At 39.1% G+C, this 24459-nt stretch overlaps 1 protein-coding gene and 1 long non-coding RNA gene across 8 annotated transcripts in view; one reads left to right on the forward strand and one right to left on the reverse strand.

The window, feature by feature from the left end:
* ptprk (protein tyrosine phosphatase receptor type K) overlaps positions 1-18001 on the reverse strand; it is a 104242-nt gene extending 86241 nt beyond the window's left edge. For 6 of the 7 annotated variants that reach the window (XM_039598755.1, XM_039598754.1, XM_039598753.1 and 3 more), the window contains exons 1-2: positions 17682-18001; positions 11341-11364 (exon numbers count right to left, since the gene is read on the reverse strand). In XM_039598755.1, the coding sequence (XP_039454689.1) occupies positions 11341-11364; positions 17682-17763 (106 nt within the window). In that variant the 5' untranslated portion in view covers positions 17764-18001. The remainder of the gene's footprint in view (positions 1-11340; positions 11365-17681) is intronic. The other variant, XM_039598749.1, reaches the window with a different exon arrangement.
* Positions 15905-23878, forward strand: LOC120433135. The gene is made up of 4 exons (XR_005608347.1): positions 15905-16145; positions 19844-19978; positions 23193-23311; positions 23495-23878. It is a non-coding gene; the product is annotated as an uncharacterized LOC120433135 (long non-coding RNA).
* Positions 23879-24459: the final 581 nt, after the last annotated feature.

A 24459-nucleotide genomic window follows, 5' to 3' on the forward strand; every position in this document is an offset into this window, starting at 1 on the left:
ACAGGTTGCACTGTCTGAGTCACACTGTATTTGCTTACCAGGTGAACTTTATTAAATTAAAATGGGTTTCTCCACTCAGACAAGTGCTTACATAAAGTTAATTGTTACTTGTTTACATGAGCAACAAATTACTTGTTGACTTTGAGAAAATATGACCCATTTAGAGAGAAGATTAAAACAGATAATGGGTGTCACTGCTGAAAAATCTAATCTGACGCTTGATCAAAACATTAATAATATAACCTGTAAATCACGCATCACAAATATCGACCAATAAACCTTGGAACAGAAATTTTTACAAGTAATGGATTTCCAATTGCTTAAATAGATACAAATAAGCTAGTCTTTACTTACAGGACACAATGTGCACTTCCCCAGATCTCTCTGCATAGCTATAAAACATCATTTTTACACTTGATTTTAATCTGTGAATTGGATTCCAGGTATGCAGGTGTGACAGAGGCTGTTTGTGCCTGTGTATATTTATGCTTCAAGGTGACTAACCAGAAGTTGGTCATCAGTCAAGCGCTATATTTATTTATAAATGCCTAGCAAGTAATAGTGAATGTTCCATTTACAGGCTGTTTCAGCTGTTGACATTTGTAAAAGGGTGCAGGACAAAACAGGAAAAGGCCACCATGTCCTGCTTTAAAGATATATTTTCTTCTTAGGATACATTACCGTGCATCTCTATGTGCGTCATTTACATTTAGCACTTTCCACTTGTTCCACTAAATCCTAAATCCAGACATCTAAATCCACGTTTAAACACAGTCTTAGACTACTTTATCTACTCTGCCTTCCTCTCTATCGCCCTGGTTAAATCGAAACAGCTACAGCCAAAACCAGGCCTCCTGAAAGATAAACAGGCTGATTTCAGAGCAGAAACCTACCAATCACAGTACTGCACAGTATTCCAGCCAGTTAGAAAAGTAAATACACACACAGGGAGACAAAGACACACATGAAAGAGGAACAAAGGCCAATTCTCAAGGCTCTGCCTCCATCTGTGAGAAAATGGGTTAACAACTTGTACTTGTCCACTTTGTGCTGGTCAAAGAGAAACCTAACTCCTGCAGTAAATGAGAAAGCAAGTCAGTGCATTCTGTTCCCTCTTCCAAAGGGATGCAGTGAGTATTGAACCCAAACAGGTCGCAGACAGAAGTTGCATTGCAGAACAAGCCCGGACAAAGAAAATCCTACATACAGAATTGCATCTTATCAAACCAGCATAACTTTCTCTCTCTTCGCTGGTCTCTCTCTCCTGTTATCAGCAGATACGGAGGAGGTATGAAAGAGTGCAGCTGCAAGTGTTTGTTGTGTCAGTCTGCTCTGGTCTGCTCTGCTCGTGTGTAGTTGCTTATCATACTTCAAACAGCTTTTGCTCCTTCTCCCACACACTTTTCTCCGGCCACTCCTCTTCTGTATCATGTACTCCCATTTCTTTCTTTTCCATTTCATGAAGGATTATAACCCAAGTCTGTGTCAGTCAGGTCAGGGCCTGTAACGTGTATCTAAACAGCTTTTATCATCATTATAATCTGTCACACCAATCTGCTCTTTTCTTTTCTCTTTTTTACCAAATTCAAAAACAGATCTCTGTATATCTGCAACGTATACCGGTCCTTAAGGATCTGTTACTTCCCAGCAAACTGTAAAATGGTAACAAATTGGAACTTTGCAAAAGCTAACAGCCATGAAAAAAACAGACCGGCAGCAATGCAGCCACGGTTTATAGCGGTGACATTCAGGAGGGACCTCATCATGCTATTCAATTTGTATTTACAGGTCTCATGATTTTAAGGCGATCCAATTCAGTGCATGAAAACTCAAAATGAAGTACCACAGTTCACGGTTAGATCTTTTAATGAATTCATTTCATTCTTTCATTTTATCTCTTACACTCGTGGATGATGTCTAACAATACAAGCCAGCAGATTTTCAGGTCTCCAAATAATGAGAGCGTTCTAAAATAAAGGAAAATGGTATTATATTTTCAAGATATGTTAAGCTGCGTCATTTCACTGAATTAATACAATCTGATATCACAGCAGCCAAGAAAAAGGATTTACAGTTCTCGATGGAGAGCACTTGTCATAACAGCCACAGTTAACGAAAGACAAAACATAGCCTACTGTTGAGCCCACTCTTTGTTCACAGTGTCATTTAGAAAGAGCTTCTAATTTGTTCTCACATGTAGGTGGAGTTTCTGCACTGTTCTGTGGTGCGTTGGTTGCAGGCAACATCAGACTGTTTTTCAGATTTTACTCTGAGAAAAACGGGCAATATGATTAATGTGAGTCATAATCTCAGGAATGCATGGAGAAGATGAGTACTGTGTGGTACACTTTACGTGCTGAATACCCATCTCTGGTGTAAAATCATCCCACAAATATGAAAAACAGGCCAAATATTTTGCGAAGAAGGATATGCTTAACCTCTTCACATATAGATATGAGCGTATAGCCATTATTATGAAGCATTAAAATCTAGATGGATCAAATTAGAAATATTTCAGATGGCTAGTGTTTGACTTTATACACATTTTTTAAATGAGTATAACATAATTACCTAACATATGCCTCTGGGATTTAAACTTAAATTACAAGTTGTGTGTGTGTGTTGCCGCACAACATGAATCTATGCCTGACTCACTAAGGTTTATGGGTTTAAGATATTATATAATGTAATGTTTTAATTAAGCTATGGCAGATTTGCAGTCCATACTAAATCTAATTCAATAAACGTTCTATATCTTTGTGTTAAATCACGCAATCGTATTGCGATTCATACTGTACTTCACATGTGCTTTTGTGTTCAAACACTAAAGACAACAGGTATCAAAAGGTCTAAAAAAATCTCTTACAATCTGCAACAATTTAGGAACTTACAAAACAGTCAGTAACTTTTTTTAAAAGCAAAACATGACTGCGCTTTGTCTATTTGAACTTCAGTTGAGCTTAAATGGAATCCGGCATCTTTGAAGTGCAAGAACACAACAAAGAACAAAAAGACATGTAGACTTTACTGATTATATAAGAGCTGCTGATACAACTACAGCTCTCCAACAACTGTACAGTATCACATAAGATGGTAATTTAACCCACTAAATATTCAGCCTATCTATATCCGTGAGTTAAGTCATGAACATATTCATGCAAAGAATGTAAAATCGTAAAAAGTATTCATAAATTCATTAAAAAAGAGATAAAAATTGGTCTGACACTTAAGCAATTCTTTGTGGTGGAGTACAAGAGAATTAAATTGGATCTGTTATGTGTGAAAACAACATCCCACTGGACAAATACTGTAGAGCATGTTCCAGTCTGATATTAGCAATAAAAGAGAGATCCTTTAAGAGCAGATTATTTCGTTATAAGCCTACATAAAGTGAAATCCGTGCCATGACCCGCTTTATTAAGTCCACACATCGATAAGCTTAAACATCAACAGCTCAACAACACTGTTTAGGATTAAATAATCATGTTTAAGTTTACATACGCAGCCAGAAGTGTATTCACTATGACCGGCAGTCATGCTCCTTCTGTTTCATTCCCTCTCACACTTCTGCTGCTACGATTAAAGTCCCTCTCCCCCTCTTTTAGTTTCTCTTGCTCTCTCTGGACCACTAACCTTGATTCACTGCTTTACTCGACTCTGCCTCAGGCTAGGACATATACACATACACACACTGAACATAGAGACATGTACAGACAGGCAGATTTACAAGCATTCATACAGCCGTATAGACTAAATGGGAGATATACACATGTACTTGACCATGGTAAAGTAGAAGTGGTTAGTTTGGGGCCAGCGTGAGGGGAAAGTGCGGCTAACCGAAACCACATGTGGCTGACTCGCTCTCTCACTGCGTCCAGAGGTATGTGAGGCTTCGGAGCGTGTGTGTGTGTGCATGTAACTGTGTGACGGTGTGTGATAGAGAGCAAACATTAGAAGAAGAGGCACAGAGGCAGAGTGAGCTCATTTCTTGACTTTAACCTTTATTTATCCAGGGAACAGCTGCATTTAGCAGACATGTAGTTCTGTAGTAAGACTACATTCACACAGCAGCACACGGAGGAGTTGTCCCACTTTAAGTATGCTTTTTACTCTTGACCCCTGCAGCAGTGCCACAATCAGTGAGGTTAAGCTCTTTGTTCAAAGGCAAACCTGCCACAGTTCCTGCACAGTCACATCCTAAACCTGAAAAAATCCAGTTTGAAAACACTCTGCCCAAAATACTCTTTTAAAATGTTTTTTTTTCTCTGACAACCACGAAGAAGGACCGACCCTCTTCTGCTTCAACTGATTAGATTTCAGCCAGTTACACAGATTCTCTATGAAGAATGTCTGTTTGTTTCAGATCAGCCTCCTAGCCAATGAAACTGCTTAAAAATGACTGCAAAATGTATAATCACTGCATTTTGAGCAAGAGTTTGCATGTCACACTCTGTAGAGAAGTATGCAAAAAGAAAAAAAGCAACACGAGTGTTTTTTTGGCCAACAATCAAATATGCACAAACTCAATCAGCTCCAACAAAAAATGATTAATTTTGTTGACTTTGTCCCTTGCATGAACTTGAATGAAGTTGAACAGAAAGAAAAAAACTCCACAAAGACTACATGGAATCTCGGGAAAACATCTTAATGAACAAGGGTGTCAAGTAGTGTATCCAACTGATGAATGCCGAGCACACAACGTAAAGAAAGTCATGAGTTTTTTATTCAACAAATTCATGTAAACCGCAAAACATCAGCATACACAAATGATCATGCACAGACAGCTGTAGTTCTGTATCAAACCTGCACTTAGCTTCACTTTGTAGCGAGGAACTAACCCTAGAAGACAAAGCAATGCTGTGTGTTAACATACCATTGTGTGCATGTGCGCATGTGTGTGTGTGTCTGTGTCCCTGAGGTTGAGTGTAAGAGACAGTTTATGTCATGGGGAGGTAGCTCTGTATCTGCTAACCGTTACTCCAACAAGACAGCTCGCTTGGCTAACACATACACACACTCACACAACGGACACACACAAGTTTCATACACACACACACACACTTTATTTACCTTTGGCCCAACACAGACATAGTGACAGTTAACCTAGCCACTTAATACAAACGGACAGTTTCTTCTACAAGGACTTATATTTAGAGTGGGGTGTGTGTGTGTGTGTGTGTGTGTGTGTGTGTGTGTGTGTGTGTGTGTGTGTGTGTGTGTGTGTGTGTGAGAGCTTGAGTCAGAGTAAATCTGGCTGAACTGAAAACAGAGAGGAGAGAAAACACTAACAAAAGCATTCCGGAAAGTGGGTGAGAGAGATAGTGAGACACAGAAAAAGAAGGAGAGAGCGAGAGAGAGACCTTGAAGAGAATGCGGGAAGGGGTGAGGTGAGAATGTTTCATGGCAGGATGACACTGTAAAGAAGAATCTGTACTTCACCTTTTGAGCCATCAGATAAACCACAGATACATCTTATACATCGGCAATATTAACTGACAAAGTGTGTGCAAAGTTGCTGTTTGGGGTTTTTGGCTAAAAGCTGAAAAGAAAACATTTACAAGTCTGTATATGTTACGTAGAACAGGAGAGAGGAGAGAAAATGCATTTGCCTTTTCATTCTTTTTTCATTGCACAAATGATCTTAACTTAGCTGTCTATCAGACAAATGAGCTCCCATTTAGCCTAGACTGGGTTTTTTTCTTTGTTTTTGCTGCTTTATATGGTGAGAAATGAAACACGCTTGTGCCTTTAATGTTCGGGAAAATCAATATAAAGATGAATATGCAAAACACAGGCCCTTTTTAACTATTTCTTTACAGATGTAAGTGATTTTAACTATGTGTGGAGTTTTTAAGACAAGGTTGACAAGTGAAGTGAAATGTTGAAACAGCACTTTTGATGCAAAAATCACTTAATTCACTTTAAACTGACTCCAAAAATATCATTTTACCTTTATTTTCCAATCGGTCCAGTATTGTTCAAGTGTTTAAGTAAGGATAACTACATAACAACTGAAATTTCCATCTTAAATAGAATCCACACACTTTATCCCATGTAATACAACACCATTCGGTCTAGATTTGGAAATCCCACCCTTTCTCTTGTTGTGGGGGAAACATGGGAATTGGAGAAACAGGGAGGAGGAGAGATGGGAGAGAGGGGGGAAAAGAAGGGGGTATTAGATTAGAAGTCAGGGGTAGGGAAAGAAAGTGTGTGTGTATGTGTGTCTGGGGGGGGGGGGCAGAGAGGGGGTAGGGTTTGATAAACGTTGTGTTACTCTGTTTAGGTTAGTGGGCCATAAATTCCAAAGGGGGTAGGGAGGTAAATGAAGCTTTAGGATAGAGTTTACGGATAGAGGCTTACTTGGAAATGCTCCGTGAGAACAGGCGAGAGAGCTTGTTTGACTAAACTGACTGAGTTTGTTCTGACTTCACCAGACACGGTGGAGTCTGCATAGTATCCGCATCGCAGGGGAGTGTGCATATGTGTATGTGAGGGAACATCAGCTTAAATAAGACTTTCAGGGCATCCTCCCAACGAAAACCTTACATGTCCTATTTTGGAGCTCTTCATTTTGTGTTGCTCTGAAGCTGTCCGTTGGGAATGTCACTGCACTACCTTTTCTTTTTTATCACTTCCAGTGAAAGGCCACATTATTTGTTCTGAGAGGTAAAGTTCTGTAATCGAATCAGCAGAACCCATGATCAGAGGTTGCCGCAGATGAATCAGTCCTGCTCACTTGTGCTCAAACACTAACAAATGCCTGGGGGAGTAACGGCCTCAATGGATGTTTTAAGCCTGCAATATATGGAAACCGTGGAAAAACTATTGTTTAGTTTCATGAATGCATACATATAAATCTCAAAAGGTTGGCCTTTAGGAGGTTGAAACTCAGCAGGCAACCCTGGCCCCTCTCAGTTATAGCTGTTGGAGGTGTTGCATAGCTTCATTTTGATATACGACACTAACACAGCGCTACGTTTACAGATTCTAATCCCTGAAAAGTATGCATTTAAGTTGTAATCGCTCATAGAGGATTTTTGTGAAGAGCACAGTTTAGTGAAGCCTTCATTATGGTTGATTTTATGGGTACTGTAACAGAACCCGGTGCTAAATTGTGAAAGACCAAAGTATAGAAAAGCTCCAACATTTCAGTTCTGCTCTTCGCAATAGAGGCTGCATTAGGCAGGGTCAGCTTTCTCTTTCATATGCTGAAGCACAGTGCAGCAGATACACAGAGGCACTGCTATTAGTGTCAATGGTGGAGAGAATTAAACATTCGAAAGTGTGGTTACACTTTACTAGAGTCAGTGCTGACAATGCTCACTGCTTCGGCAACAAGTGGCAGAAACATGAGCAATCTGGCAACTATAAAAGTATATTACAATACAAAGGTTCCCAAATTCAAATCTTTAGAGATGGGAATTTATTGATTGTTTTTTTGATTCTGATGTCCATCAAGTGATACCCAGTCTGCACCCATGAGTACATTGGTTTCGCTTGCTATATTTATACACCCTCTTCATGAAAAGTCCTTTCAAAATGTGACATGTGTGATGGAAGAGCAGGGTTGTGAAAAGGTATGAAAGCCACAGATTTACTGTATTACATGTCAGAAGCTAGGAAAAACATGTCCATCACTAGGCAGCATCTTTGCAGTGCAGCTAACATTCGCAAAATCCAAAGACATTCAATTTACAAAGCAAACAAATCAGCAAACGCTCACTTTTAAGATGGTAAAAATTGGTCATTTTAGCTTGTTAAAAAGCTTAAACAACCACAACGTAATCAATTTTTCTGTAATTTCATCTGATATTTATTCATTGCTTAATTAAATGTTTCATCATGTCTATTTAATTTAATTTGTCTGTCCTTGGGCTCAGATTTCTGCAGAATATCTTTCTAAACAAGATAGAGAAAGCACACTGCATTATGACTGCAGACATTAAAGGGTTGGGAGACACCTACTTATCTCCCACTTAATTGCAGAGTTTGATTTTCCTTATACAAATGAAGCTTTATACAGTGTATTTAGAATCATTTCCCTTAAAGAGTAATGATAACGGCAGTATGTAAAATCTGTAAAGACTAAATATTAGCATATCACTTTATCACAGGCGATATTTTAAAAAACAAGGCTAAGATGACCCAGCTAGAAAACTGACAGACAGACAGATGTTCAACATTTAAATGTCTGTCTGCAGACTCCCACACACAGTCTGTCTGTTAGCGTGATTGACTGTATGATGTGTATATGCAGTCACTGTCACGCTGACCATGTGTCTACAGTCATCTGCAGTAAGGAGAGACACACACAGGCTGGCAGGAAGACAGACAGACTAAACCTCAGATTAGAGTGGCAGACAGACAGATTTGACGGAAAAAAAACCATTGTGTACCACTATTTGGAGGAAAAAGATAGCTCGGGAATATCTCCTGGAAGATTTAAATCTCTGTTCACACAGAGCGGCAGTGTGGGGATGTGAAGATATATGGTCAGGGATGGAGATGATAATCTTAATGGACTGGTCGTCTATCTGTGAGCCATTGATTCACACACACACACGTAAGGGAAGGTTTAAATATCTCGAAACCCTTCTCCAACTTCTGATCTGAAATCAGCTTATTGTTTATTATTGGAAATGAATTTGAGGACAGTGAAAACATGTCTCTATAATTTTAGGACATATTGTTAAAGTGATTGTAGCAGAGTATCCCGTAGGATTTTACCTAGAGATAATACACACAGATAAGCAATAAGCCTTTATATGGAATATTGCACATTGATGGCTTATGGCTACTTTTGTGTGCATTTGTGTGTTCCTGTGTGTGCATTCATGACAGATGTCTTCATAACTGGAATAATGGAAACCGCTTCTGCCAGGCCCCAGAGCTACACAGGCACATACACACAGGAGCCCTTTGGCTATCCCATCCACCTGAAGGCTGGCATAATCATGCATAAGCACACACAAAGTTGGACTGTCACATCTACTCAAAGTACAGGTTAACTGCGGCCTTAAGCAAAGTCTGATATTATCTGTCTCTTTAAATATACTTTGTTTACATAGCTTAAGTTTTTCTTATAAAGCATCAAAGATAACAAAACTATTTTACATTTTTTAGGGAAGATAACTGTTGTATAAACTAACACTAAGAAGTAAGAGAGGTTGAGAAATTAAAATGTGCCAGATTAAGACCATGGGTTACACTTTAACCAAGAGTCATCGGGAAATCCCAGACTCATCTATTTTAGTGTTCTGTGAGTTGACTGGATCATTAAACATTTACTGAACATGAAAGGCAGGAACTGGTCACTGTGACAAGAGGAACAGTGGAGATTATGGCATGTTTCACTTTCCGCCCCAAAGTGAAACATGCCATAATCAGTTTGTAACCTTATAACTGTAAATCAGTGCCACCTATATACTTATAATTAATAGTTAGTTAATGAACAGCACTTTCTGCAAAGACCCTTGCCTTGCCCAAAAACCACCTCCAAAATTTAAATGAGCCTTCCTGGGAAATGGGAAAAGGTGCTTCATACAGGAGTGACCCTGAAAAGCACAAAACGAAACCATTGTGACAAGCTTGAATATGTTACTATATGCATTTCATTACAAAGGACTCTGACTTTGAAATATTACTACCATTAATAACATAAGTCGTATCAGTGTATTCATGAAAATACAGAGTACAACTATGATCCGAGCCTAAGGCCTCCAGACTTTGCCTTCATGTTGCCAGGAAGTTTGAAGTGAGCAACAATAAAGATTACATTAGAAAAGAGCATCTAATTTCTAATGTAATCAGTTTTGCTGCTAGAGGATAAATAAATTCCTGAAGAGTGAAAACAAATACAAAGCATCATGTCTCACAATCAAGACTCTCTGTTATTTGTGCCAAAAATTGCATTTATTTAATGTTTGCACAATCGAGTGAGGAACCTGAAAAAGGTCTAATACTAAAATTACGATTGATTAGATACTTGTTTGCAACAGTATTGATACCAACAATGTTATCTTCACCTCACACAGCATCATACAGGCACACCTGAACAGCAGCACATCAAAACTTGGCAAAGCATCTGACACCTGAGAGGAGAGGTCAGTAAAGCTCCCATTTCAGCAACATTCAAGTATTAAACAGTTATCGTAAATGTTAAATGCTAACATTATTATGACAACACAACCATTACCTCGCCTCCAATAAACCAGCAGCTTACTAATCCGTTATAAAAAATATTCTTCACTTGGGGCCTAAGTTCAGTGAAATCTACTAAATTCTGCCAGAGCAGATGTAGAATCTGCCAAAACCATTTAAAAAAACTTGTACTCCTTAATATGATTTGACAGTATTTCTACCGCACTGGGCATCCGATTGGTCTCTATTATTTTTACACTGAATAATGTCTGCATTGGAACATAGCATTCCTATGTTAGTTTTTAGGGATTGATGAAAGTGGCACTCTACAAAGTGATCTATCTATCTATCTGCAGTGTGAAGAGTGTGTAGCATATCTTACAAACTTGTAACCTTCACAACGAAAGGACAACTCCCTTATTGAGAAGAGAAGAGAAGAGAAGAGAAGAGAAGAGAAGAGAAGAGAAGAGAAGAGAAGAGAAGAGAAGAGAAGAGAAGGGTGTGTTTAGCTACTGAAGGAACAAAGTTACTCAGAGCTCTTTTATTAAAGAGCAGGCTCAACTAAACAAACGGCACCTGGAAACTTCAAACCTCCCGACAGCTGTCTAGCTACACAGACAGACAAGCACAGGAAGAGAGACACAGAGACAAATGGCAAATAGATTAACTGACAACCAGGTTGGCAGAGTCACAAAGACGGGTGACAGCATACCAGTACAAGAGTGCTTCAAATATTTAATCGATTCAGGATTGTCACTGTAGAAATTTTTTAACAAGCAAAATAACACTAGGCATGAGCTGAAGGTTTATGAAACATTGAAACTATCTGACATTGAATCAAATGGTTTAGAGTTCTTCAAACATGTTCATACTGAGGAAGGTCTAAATATTACTACTGTACTTTAATGCTGGCTTATCAAGGTCAGGAAAATAAAAACCCAAAGAAAGCCCTACTGACATGTCAAGGTGAGTTTGATTAAATACACTAAAATAATTGACAAGCACTTAGCGCATGATTAGTAATGTAGCTAAAAGATAGGATGACAATGGATGACAAAACAAAGCAACATCACCACAAATAATGTCTACACAATGAAAGGGGAAACCTGCGTTAGGGTGGAGGCTATGGGGGAGTTACGACAACATTAAAACCATGAAAGATGAAGCTCAGCTCTCGGCTGGCGACTCGTAACTCACCCTTCTCAGCGCGCCCCATGTGAGCTGGATCCAATAGAAGCAAAGCAGAGAATAACAGCACAGAATTAGGTTGGAAAGCATGCACAGGTTCACAAACACAAGAGATTTTCATTACATGTTGTTCTGACAGCAATTTTCTCACTTCATGCATTTTTCTGGTCTATTCTGGATAAACTCCTGCTTTTATCTAACTAAACAAAATATATATATTCAAGAAAAGCAAGAATGAAGTAATCCAATATTGCCCCATGACTTTCTTCAGCTTTGCATCCATCCTGTTCAACAGCAGCAGCAACAAAATCAATGCTTTCAGGAATCATATACAAGCAGCTACACTCCAACAATGATTTGTAACCTTAATAACACAGTTGAATGCAATCTGTTTAAAAAAATCCAAAGGAAAGAACAAGTCTGAACTAACACAAGTTCACACAAACTTTAAACCTTATCCAAAACACACCCAACCTCAGCCTTCACCTTCTTATTCCACTAATCCCCATGAACTCCAAAAGTCAAGACTGTCTTCACCTGCTACCACTTGCACCAATCTCTCACTCCTTTATGCACATGCACACACAAGGCATATCTCTGTTGCACATATCATTATCACTACACACTAAAATGCACAACTGGTGCTGAGGCTGCTCATCTGGCTGTGTGAGTGTGAGGCAAAGGGTGTGTGCTTGTGAATGCACTGTAATGTAATTAATCAGCTGTGAGTGTTGATTACTTAATCTGTCATTAGCCAGCCATGTGTATAAGGGTGAGTGAATGTGTGTGTGAGTGTGTGTATGTGTGTGTCAGGCAGCAGCATTTTTCAAGGCCCCCTTGTACCAACAGCTGTGACCAGAGCCAAACAGGGCAGAGCAGAGATTGATGATACAGGACTAGCATCATCATTCATCAGGGATGTGATGTTTCAGGGATTTGGGATGCGTTTTGAATGTGCTGCCTGTCTTGGTTTCCAGTGGAGCGCTATCACTTTCTTGGTTCGCTGTCTTTGCTTGATTGGTGATTTAAACCCATCACGACCCAGTATTTAAGACTCAATCCTCTTCATGACATTATTTAATTTACTGTAGGTTTTCTCTGAGTACTCCAGTTTACTCCAACAGCCCCAAAACACGTGTGTGTTAGGTGAATTGGCAATTCTAAATTGGCCGTGGCGTGAATGTGATCATGAATGGTTGTCTTTTCTATAGTCTCTTTTCCAGTAGTACCTACTCAGCTCAGCTCGACTTAACTCGGTTTTCAGAGTTTTCCTTTAGGTGGTAGTACCTGATGCCAAAAACGTCAAGCCAAAAAAGTGACGTCAACAGACTGCATGCCACTGATTGGCCACGGAGTGGCTGGATGTCTCACGAGGCTGAGTGTTCACAAGAAACCTGCCATTTTTGAGACCCAGCAACAAGGGAAATTGCTATAAACCACCGCCGTGGTCGAATGACAAAGTGCAGACATTTACCATTGGTTTAGCAGCAGGAGTACCATTGTCTTGATATCCTGGACTTTTGGTCCACGTTGCTATAAAAACACCTCCCACACTGAGGTGCTATTCAAATGTAATGGAAAACGACGGAAACGGAGTCGAGTCAAATCAACTTGAGGAGCTGAGTAGCTGTTAATGGAAAGTAGACTGGCAACATATCCAGGGATAAGCTACCTGACCAGCATGTCATACAATACAATGTAAATATACAGTTTTTGCCAATACAAACTGTTTATGTCACAAATTATTGTGTGGGATTGTATTTGTCATCTTAAACAGACATAGTTGTGGGGGTTTGCATTATGAAGTTATAAAAATGGGTAAGAAGTGTAGAAAGTTAGTAACACTAATCAGTAACCAGTCTACCTTCCAGCACTATTTTCATCTTCTTATTATTACATTATGAACACCACAGAGAATAACTGATATAGCCCATGTCTGCAGTCAAAAGTTTGTATTTTCAAAAAATACAAACTTTCCTTTGAAAGTCACTTCTTCATGTTTTAAGTTGAGCAGAGTCTAATTCAGTATCCGCCCTCTTTGCAGTCACTTCGCTGTGACATTATGGCATCATCACTACAAGCTGCAGAATTTCATTGGCATTTTATGGTCTCCGGTTGCTGCTTTGCTGCTAGTCTCTCTCTGTTTGTATACCCCTTTAGTCACAGTGGATCAGAGAAGAAAAATATACTCATTAAAAAAACAAAACAAAACAAGAAATCAAATGGCATCCTCTTTTGGGAAGCAATGAGTCAATCAGTGTGCAAAACACACAAACATTTTCCGCACTTCCACATACAGAGCATTAAAAGAGGAAAAAACAACTTTGTTCATATATTTTGGTTCTGCCTGTGTAATAATAGTTGTTTTAAACTGTTAAACTGTACAGTTACATTTTCAACTTGTTTTAGGTAAAGAACAGCATTTCGTGAAACTTCAGTTCTTGACGAAGAACAAATTTTTACGTCAAAACATCGTACCTTTCCAAAGCAGAAAGGGAGCTTCACTGAGAGTCATTTGAAAGTAAAGAAACCTGCCACGATTTATCAGTGCAAATAGCGCTCTGTTTATTTTGCACGCTGTCACATCCTCTTGAACACGTCTGCATAAACTCATGTAAACAAGAATTTCTTTATATTTTATTTTGCAAAAGTGCCCAAAACTTTCACCCACTGTACATACTTAACCCTCAAACTCATTTATACTCACGCACACACACACACGCACACAGTCTAATGAGGGATTAGCTAATGAATTCTCTCAGCAGATTAATTACATTTTACAGACTTCCTCCCCAAACAGCTGAAGAAATGAGCCAGCCACTTTCAAAGCAATGGATTTTGTAAAATCTATCACTAAATTGAAATCCGTAGAAACAGATTGGCTCTAAGCAAAGGGACGTTTCATTTGAGGAGAAGACATTAAGACGGATCTGAAGGACTGCAGACTGAGGCATTACTTTTAACGAGAAATAAATAAAAAGGCCTTTGATTTGGCGCCATTTTACATGGCATGAGTAGAATGAGGAGGCATTTTCACATGAATCGAAATGAGAAGCAAACATTTCAGATGCTCGTCTTTTGTACCACTGTACTCCGGAGGGCTTAAAAGCATCGGCCTCCCTCCTTCTCTGTAAGCGACAGCAAAACACATGAATTGACACACAGGTTTGCACCACACACAAACACACATACACGAGACATGACAGACACACACAGTGATTCACACGCATACACACACACACACTCCCTTCTGCCGTTTTCACAGTCTCTTGAGTGGAGGAGATGCCCACGGCCAAAAACCAATGGTTTCTTATTTGTCCCCCTCCTCTCCTCTTTCTCACTGTCACTCCATTTCTTTCGCCTTTCTCTATTAAAACACACAATTTTATTTCATCTCCTAAATGGGGCGGAAAAGTAATTATAATTAAACTAACTTGGTTCTAATGTTCGAAATACTAAAATAATTTACAATTCTAATTAAACCAGCTCAGATGCTGTGTTCAGTGGCACTGGCAGCCTTTTAATTCGTCTGGAGACAGTGATGGAAAACAATTATTTCACTTCATTAAGATTAAAGACGCCTAGAATCTGTGTCACAACTCGATCAGAGAGGAGACAGATTTAGAAAGTTGTAAAATTAACATAAACTCGGTTACTGACTTTGTAAAGACAGCTTGTTCAGATTTATTACACTGACTTTGTAAGTGATTAGCCAAAACAAAACTGTGCATAAAAAGTGATAAGAAGAGGCAAGAGACAGGCAGATTTAGAGAAATGCTTTAAATTGCAGTTTGACTTTCTAATTGGGAAACTAGAATAGATTAAAAAACTGAAAGGAGACAAATTTAGCGAGAATGCATCTCAGCACGGACTGAAAATGACTTCTTTAGTGCTTAATGGATGGTTTTAAAGCCTTGCCACTAATATTTCTTGTCCTTGTCAGTGATAAGAGTGTAGCACCCAAACACACATTTCCTTCATTACTAACTTTTGGTCTTATAATTATTGCTTTTTCTCAGTGCCAGGTCATAATGGCTGTATTAATTATCAGCCTGCAAACCTTATCTGCATCACTGGCTGGAGATTTTATTGAACCGGTGCATAAAAATGCTGCCAGTGATAAGTTTACACAAGCTGAACGGTCTTATTATCGCCTGTTAACTTAAATGTTGCCTTAATTTCTTGCATTGTAAGTTGGTACAGAAAATACATGGAGACATATGAATGTTTACACTAAAAAGTGTGCTTGTTAATTGAAATAAAGAAATTATTTTCCCTGTACTGATTTGCTACAATTATTCTCACATTTGCATGCTTTTATCACTAAATATGTGGCTCTTTTTCTACGACAAAGCCAAAGTTCTCCTTCCTATTCCCTTTTCCACGCTAATGATAGCCTACGTCTCTGTGAAGCGGCATCCAGTCACTAGTATTTACTTGCAAATTAACAGCACTTAAATTCCCAAAGAGGCCTCAGAGAAATTCCACACGTTTGTTACCCAGAGGACCAAATGGCCATGGGGGGGGGGGGACAGGGTGGGAAAGAGGAGGGGTGGAGGCAATAAAACCTCCCCAGATGAAGCTGGAATTAATGTGTAATTTTAATGCAAATCATTAGCAGGGCTATTGTGAACACTGGAGCGTAAAATTATGATTTTATGTGTGGCGCGTGATGTGTTCTTTGCTGTAACTTTATTGTATGGCTGTGATTTTGGAGGTCAGCTTTCAAACAGCTGTGTGAGCCTCTCCTGCCTCTCTGCGCGTCGGAGATGAGAGTGGAGCAACGGCTGAATGCGGAAATAAAACGCAAACAGGTACGAGATCGAGCGCTTGCAATGAGAACGTAAGGAGTGTGGTTTCTCGGAGCTCGAGGAGTCGTTTGTTTGTGTGTTTGTTTTGTAACAGCGGATAACTTCCGTGAGTTCATTTAGGCGACTTGCAAAAGCATCGTCCCAAAAGTGGCGAGCAGCACTGTTGCAGCGTTTTTCCTGTGCATACGTGTTTCTGCAGGCGAGACGGACAAAAGAGCTTCAAAGACTCACTCTGCGCTGCGGGTTACTGTTTAAACTGAAGTCCCGAAGTCAAGCAGAGGGGTGGGCTTCCAACGCATCCCCCGGAAAACGAAGTTTAAAGTAACGCACTCTGCGCGTGACCATTTTGATGGGAAGTTTCTGGCAATTCGCAAAAATCATGCGTAACTTGATGAATGTGGTAACTAGAAACCAGTTGCCGAAAAAGTATCTCAGTCTGATCTCCTCACTCTGCCAAAAAGCAATACCCCTCTCTATCAACATGCGATCGACGTGCAGACTGTATTCCCAACCATTAGGTTTGATTGCATGCAGCGAGAATAAAGTTGGAGCAGAAGAGGCTCATTTGGTTTGCAAAGCGCCAGCAGCTCGTGGCGCTCGCAAACCCAACTGTCCGCTGGCTGGAACAAAAGAGCAACGCTCCTTTAGAAAGTACTTTTAACACATCACAGAGCGCAGGGTGATATTAAATAAAAAGCTCGCAAGCATTTAAGGACGATAACGATCAAAACAAACCAATCCATCATGTAATTAAGGTGACACATTAGCGTGTCACGGGATGGAAAAACAGCAAAGTGCACGAGGCTTTTAATAAAGGTTGTACAAATCAACGCTGTCTTGCTACATAAATATTATTATACAGTGATGTCCGGGAACACAGGAACTTTTTTTCTCCATTCATGCGCTGCGAGACTGCACTGCTTCACGGCCAAGCTCGGCTCTGCTTGAAATCTACAGGAATAAACGAAGCTCAGCGCATCTTTCCACTTTAATCCTACTTGCTCATAACTGCAAATGTATGCAATGCTTGGTTTTATTCTTAAATCAGAGGCATAGTAACTCTCGGGTCTGAAGACCTGCGATGCGAAGAGCCAAGCAGAAATGCAGCAACTTAAGTTTTAGGCATTTAAGATAAGAGTTGGCGATCCAGGTGATGAGCGAGATTATTCGTTCATATAAAACAGCATAAACAAGACTTTAAATGGGCTGCATTCAAAGCATCGTACACAGGCGACTTGCGTGCAACGAAGCGAGCATTTCACATTTTAACAATGTCAAAAAAGCATCTCCACCTCATGAAAATTACCATTCCCACGTCCGCCGACATTTAAAAGCCCACATATGTGATAAAACAGGCGATACGGTGCATTTTCAACACCGAGGCTAACTTTTCTCGCACACCTAAACACACCTGTCTGGAATTTATGAGCTTAAACCAACGAGGAAAAAGAAATTGTCGCCTAAACTTTTTCTTCTAACACACGACACAACACAAACCACTTCAAACTGTCGTGTTTTTCTTCTTCTTTTTCCTCTTACCTGTCGGTATTTGGCCAGAGACGTTACCAACTATCGAACAGAGAAGCAGGAGTCCCAGGAATACAGAGAAGAGTGTATCCATGTTTAAAGCCGTGGCCGTGCGAGAGTCTGTAACAGTTTCTCCCCCCCTGAAAGTTTTTTTTTCTTTTTCCTCCGTCTCCAGTCTTCTTTATCTATTTCTTCAGCGGGTTATTATTCCTCCTGTTGTGATGAATTCAGCGGCCCCATTCTCTTTTCTCTCTCTCTCCGTTTTCTCTCTTTTCGCTTCCTACGGGCTCTCGCGGACTCCACACTTTGTTTCACGCGGAGTGCAGTGAGGGAGCGCGAGGGAGAGAGAGAGAGAGAGAGAGGCAGGGAGGGCGAGCTCAGCAGAGAAAATGCGTGACGTCACAAACCAGGAGTTTATTGAAAAATAAAAAAATAAGGAATTAATAGAAACGATGTAACAACAGCACCCTGGTTTTCTATTATTTTCTATTATTTTATAAGTAATTAGCATATGCAGATTGAGGTTTTTTTTAAACTTTATAGTATTATGTTATAACTCTGCAGTATTGGTGACATGTTTATGACCCCCATGCCATTAAGCTACTATTAAATTTTAGATTAAAAAAGAAAGAAAATTAACTTGATTTATCATCTACTTGACCTTTTATGTTCTTGCAAACTCTCTCGCTCGCTCTCTTTCTCTCTCTCTCTCTCTCTCTCTCTCTCTCTCTCTGTGTGTGTGTGTGTGTGTGTGTGTGTGTGTGTGTGTGTGTGTGTGTGTGTGTGTGTGTGTGTGTGTGTGTGTGAGCGAGAGAGAGAGAGAGAGAGAGAGAGGACAGTGCATTTATTTTCCCGGAGTCGTGTCCTAATCCTAAAACTAAGGTCCCTAACCTTAAACCGAGTCTTCACCCTTCTTTTTGTCCCCACAGATGAGTCCTCTCACTGGGACTGCGCAAACAGATTAGGTTTGCACAACATGAGTAACGCCAGTACCAGCACACACAGAGTCAAAACAATGTCAAGTATGTTTCCCACTGCCTTATTCAAATACTTTTATGTAATCTAGCTGGTGCTTTTATTTTCATTTTAACTAGAACTGATCTGACTACAAGCGAAGAAAAGAACTGAAGGAGTGGAGAGATAAGGAGAGCAATGTCTTGCAATATATTTAATTTCTTCCTGCTTAGTTATTTGTCATTATCAAAAAGCCATTGTTTCATTACAGCCTTCTCTAAGTAAGTACTTTTTTGCATTAAATTGCTAAAATAGTCAAAAAGAAAAAACACAGTGGTAAAAATGATCCTTTGTGTTGTTTAAAAACAAACAAACTGAATTCTGAAACATGTTATGGTCATAAAAACAATGATAAATCTCAAAATAAACAGCCCTGATACAAAAATATGCATAATTCCCAGCACAAAACAGGACGTCTGTCCAACACAGGTCTCTTCAAACCCCTTCCACCTCCAAAGAAAACCGTTCTAATAAAGGAAAATAAACAGAATAAGAGGAGAGTAAAAATGAAGGAGCAAAGAGGCACAATCTATATTAAAGTGCTCGTGTTATATTGAAAGACATTTACAGTGCAGAAAGATTAACCAAATTAGAGTTCTGCGGGACAAAAACCATCCTCCAAAGACAGAAACCAGAGCGGTAAAGACTTGAATGTGCAAAGTCATCAAGATGTACAGCCAGGAGCTGCTTCCATTTGATTTAAAGGAGGCCTTGTGGACAGTTGGTGGACTATGACCGAAAGTGAACTCTTTTTTTTTTATTTTGAGCTGAGAACCTTTTTCTCAAAGAAAATTACTGCAACATCCTTGATGACCTTTTACATCTCCTACATCACTCCACAAAAGTGAACCACCACTAAAAGAAAAAGCGTATTTATCACATTTTACTTAGATGCAACTGTATGCTAGTGTTTCCGGTTTCTGTGCGCCACAGTTTGACTTGAAAACATATCATTTACCCACACTTCACCAACAGCCAAGAGTTGGTGACAGTATGTCAGAGTGAGGCTGGATAACATCATGACAGACCTGTCAAAAAGACAAAATAGATGTTTTGATTTGGTACACAACTGAGCTAAAAAATAAAAATATGTGGCGTGGTTGGAAATGTATGAGCAGGGAACAGGTGTGCATCTTCTCTGTGTGTTTTGTCTCTCTTAGTGCCACATCTCCCACATAAAAGGTGTGAAGAATCTCCTTTCCCAAGTTTCAGCCTGCGTGAGACGGGAACATTCACATAGGCATCCCCTGGTTTCTGCAGAGAAAATAGATGTAGTGCCAAGTGTTGCTGTGCTGGTAATTACATGTTTCTTCTTTCTGTCGTAACTGTAAACTGTGACTAGCTAGCCTATTGTCCTGTATGTAAATCTGTGTATCTGTCACCAAATATCACTGTTAGTTTCAAATCTGAACTTGCTAATGTTGCAAAGTGTTTGTACCCTGCCATTATATGTAGATGGCCGTGTATTCTCACTACTGCGCTCACTGAAATTGCAGGTTGCAGGCTGTTCGTTGCGGTTATTCGCTTGAAAACAGTTCTGTCATGCCATATTTTTTGCAGTATACACTGATGCAAAAAGCGCTTGCATTTGCAGGGTTTGTATACAGCATGGGTGGAAATCATCATAGCATATGCGTACTTTAAACTCTCTGTGATTTCGCACGGACACAACTCTATATACAGCTGCATTATAATGTTTACCGACTCTAAGCTGTATTTATAGATAAACAGATCTTTTGTGCATTGCAACACACACCATGACAGATATGTGATATTAAAAGTGGATACTTTTTCATAAGGATTTGTGCCAAAGCTCATATTTCACAGTGTACTATACACTCTGATGTGCTGTGGATTTTAAGATGCTTTTCTCCAGTCATTGTTTTTTTTTATTTATTAATTTTTTTTTATCCCTCACATCAACCTAAGTAACGGTGCTGCATTTCAGGTGACAAAAGACAGCATACAAAACATGGCATGTAGTCATCGTTGTGTAATAGTACACCGCTAGACTGAAAGTTAGTCTACAAAGGAAAATACACTATGCTGGAAATGGACAGCAAGCATAAATAGATTTTTTATTTTGAAGCACTCCATGACCCCTTTCGATCTCCATGCAGGTACATTGTTCCTGTGCCGGCAATTTTAAGCAATCTAACCTGTCACAGCACTCACTGGAGCTCAGTGGTAGCTCAGTGCAATTTTAGGACCAAATGTTCCATCTAGTATCTGTTGTATGATGGATTGCACAAGAAGCCCATGTGCTTTTTAGCTCAGCAGACAGGAACATCTACTCGACAATTCTTCAAAACCATATTCCACATGGGAATATATATATATATATATATGTATGTGTGTGTGTATATATATATATACAGTTGGGTAAAGTCTATTACATTATGGTAAAGGTCTGGGTAAAGTTAATAGATGAGATGCAAAGTCAAATCTCTACTCCACAACTCAGTACCGCTCCTCGTGGATGTGGCAGCACAATGACCCTGAAAATGCCATTTTCATGGTCCCAGGTTCTTGTTTTCAAGGTTTTTGAGCTTTAGATTCCTTTTTGCTTTTCTGAGCTTTTCTTGCATTTCCTCTGGTCCGCAGTATCTGCTTTGTCTTCTCTGTTTGTAAGAGTTGCCATCGTACTGTTTTTGATGTCCTGCTTTATTTTTGAAACAATTTTCTGACTGGGTCATCTGTGTTTTCCCTCCTGTTTAACAGTCTCACCTGCCTTATTGTTGCCACCTGTGCTTTGCCTCCACCTGTTTCTTTCCCTCATTTTCTTATGCTTTCTGTTCTCATTGTGAATTCCTGATTTTTGGGATTTATATTACTTTTTGAATTTTGCAACAATTAAGAGGTTTTTTTTCATCTGTCTTCTTGGCTAGTTTATCGTCATATTGCCTATGCCACACACCAATGAAGTCCCCACAGTCAGTGTTAGTACTTGTCCTTGAGGATGCATTGCAGTCTTCTCCTCCTTCTCTTCTCCTCAGAAAGAAACTTCAGCATCAGCACTGGTAAAGGTGTAGAAAAAGTTAAAAGATACAGCAAAGAAATCACAGTTTTTGTTCTTTTTCTGAAACATCTCATCTTTTCAAACTGTTGCAGCATCTCGCTCTGTAAATTCTGGGAGTTGATATATAATTAAAATGGTAAAGATTGGCACAATCATGAATTCACGTGCACTAGGTTCTCAAAATTTAAAAGTCCACAAAAAAGCCAAAACAACACAAAAGACACACCAACATCGTTTGGCACACATCACAATTTGCAAGGGCAGCAACTGCAAGCATACACCGAGCATTAGCGTCTTGCTTTAGGTCTGTTCCACCATCATCCCTCTGCTACCTGATATAAATAATAAGTTGAAGTGGTTAATAGAGATGTGATTCTAGGTGATGCTCATATTGGAAATTCTAGTATTACAAATTCTAAAAATTTGTTTAAAATACTGTGTATAAGAAATAAACTTTATGTTATGTTAAACTTTATGCTACTATATATTTTTTAAATATACCTTTAGGAGGTTTTAGTCTTTATTGCAATGGGACAGTGGAGAAAAGACAGGAAAGCTGGGAGAAAGACCAGGTGAAGACACACTAAATGGCCTCCACGTGCATTCAAACTCATACAGATATTCATGTTGCATCATGTTGATCCTGGCACTTTTACCTTGTAGTTATTTTATTATAAACTAATGAGCCTCATCAGCCTCAGGCAAGCTTTACGTTTACTGTTGATTAGCCATTTTTATCATACTAACACGCTAAACATGATACCCTCTAAAGATGAACATGTTGACTTCATCACCGTGTGCACATTCGCATTTCACTCAAACACCACTGTATGAAACACCAACCTCGCAGAGGTGCCAGCATGGCTCAGAGACTTGTTTCCTCACAGAACGATGTACGCTGTACACTCATCTCTGGGTCTTTTCTTGTGTCTCTCTGGCTACTGCTGGACTGACAGCTCTGTGATTTTCTTACTATTATATATCCGCCTGTAAAGGCAGGACAGCTCTGTTCTTCGCTGCCTGCCCGTTGTTTGTTTTATTGAAGACAGACCAAAAAGTCGAGACAGGCTCCAGGTTGTCTTCTTGGTGTGTGAATTTTAAAAGATTGAAACAGAATGGAAATGTGAAATCAATAAGGTTGCACCTGAAAACCCCTGGCTGCCCTTCAAACAATCACTATACTCTATAATCGGAATTTGCTGACAGTGATAACAGCTTTTTTTTCTTCTTTCCAGCAGCGGTTTTATTCAATTTTAACACAGTACAGCCATAAATCAGCACATCTTACATTTATAAAATCATCAGGCTGTATTACCACAACAAAAAACAAACAAACAACCAAAGCCCGCCCCCCCCACACACATAATAAAATGCTCCTCATTTTAACAAATGGCATTCTAATCTAAAAGCGATACTAAGCTGCAAGGTGCATACATTCATAAGATGACAGAGCAAACAAAACATATTCATTTTTGTGCTCCAAACTGCAGCTTTGCTGAAAGAAAACAGGAAAAGAAGAGTGGAGGGAAAGAGTTAAGGACTACTCCATCAACTTGCTTCATCCAGATTCTTGATGAAGTGATGAAGGGCATCCATATGGTTTGAAAAGGTCAGTTTTTTTTTTAGCTTTTACAGTGTATTTGTTCTAATGGTAATGTTAGCAACATTTATTTTATCCACTGGTTGGTGCGTGATCTGTGACCGGACTTCCATGACAACGCAATACATTCAAACTGTCAAACTGAGATGCATAAAAATTCCCTTATTTTTTATTCTAATTTTTTTTTTCCAGGTAGAGTCTCATCAGGAAAAGAATTGGATCCAACAAGATAGAGAGAATTTGTTTTAATGACCAATCCTACCTAATCTCAGAACTTTTTAATTTCCCTCTCCTACCACACACAATGACATAATGAAACTTTACACAATTATCTGGTATAAGTTTGTATTTTATTTATTCAATTCCACCAGTGTCACATATATCTGCAATAACCTTTTGCATTGGATTAATTTGAGATGAGTGCTAATCAATTTAATCTGAGCATTTATTGTGAGCACTAGCACAAGTATTAAGTGTAGGCTGACATGAATTAACACAGACAACCTTACTTAAATATATTTCTTTCATATTAAAGCATCAACTGTTTTCTATAAACAGTGACTATGAACAGAAATAGCTTAAACAGTGATGGGAGTCACATAAACAGTCAAAAATCTTTAAAACTATATATTTAAAATACATTTAGCTGATGTTGGACATGAAGACTGACCAGTGGTTCTTTCTGAGTTTGGGTGCCGTGAAAGACTAAAAGAAAAAAGAAAAGGAAAAGAAGAAGAACAAAAAAGATGTACCAAGCAGGAATCAAGGTCAATTCGTCTGATTTTTTTCCTTTTTTTTTGCTTTCATCCATTCACAGTGTGAACAGAAACAGGAATTTATTATTTATATTTTTTGTCATTTGCAACCTTCAATCTTTCATGGTGAATATGCTAAAAGTCTTTCAGCATTTGAATCCAACATAAAGAAAAACAAACTTGCTGAACCGAATTTAAGGACACAGCACATGATGTTCCCGGGGTTTTGTCCTTTGATATAATAAATAATTTGCAAAAGACATGGGGACAGCGATAAGAACATCCGACAAAACATACGAAGCCTTGATAGAGCAACATTCAAAGGAGGTCATGACAAAGAGCTCAATAAATATATGAAAAAAGTTCAACTAAAGTGCTAATTAAAAAAAAGATACACAGAAA

This window comes from Oreochromis aureus, linkage group 15 (assembly GCF_013358895.1).
Source record: "Oreochromis aureus strain Israel breed Guangdong linkage group 15, ZZ_aureus, whole genome shotgun sequence".
Lineage (NCBI taxonomy): Eukaryota > Metazoa > Chordata > Actinopteri > Cichliformes > Cichlidae > Oreochromis > Oreochromis aureus.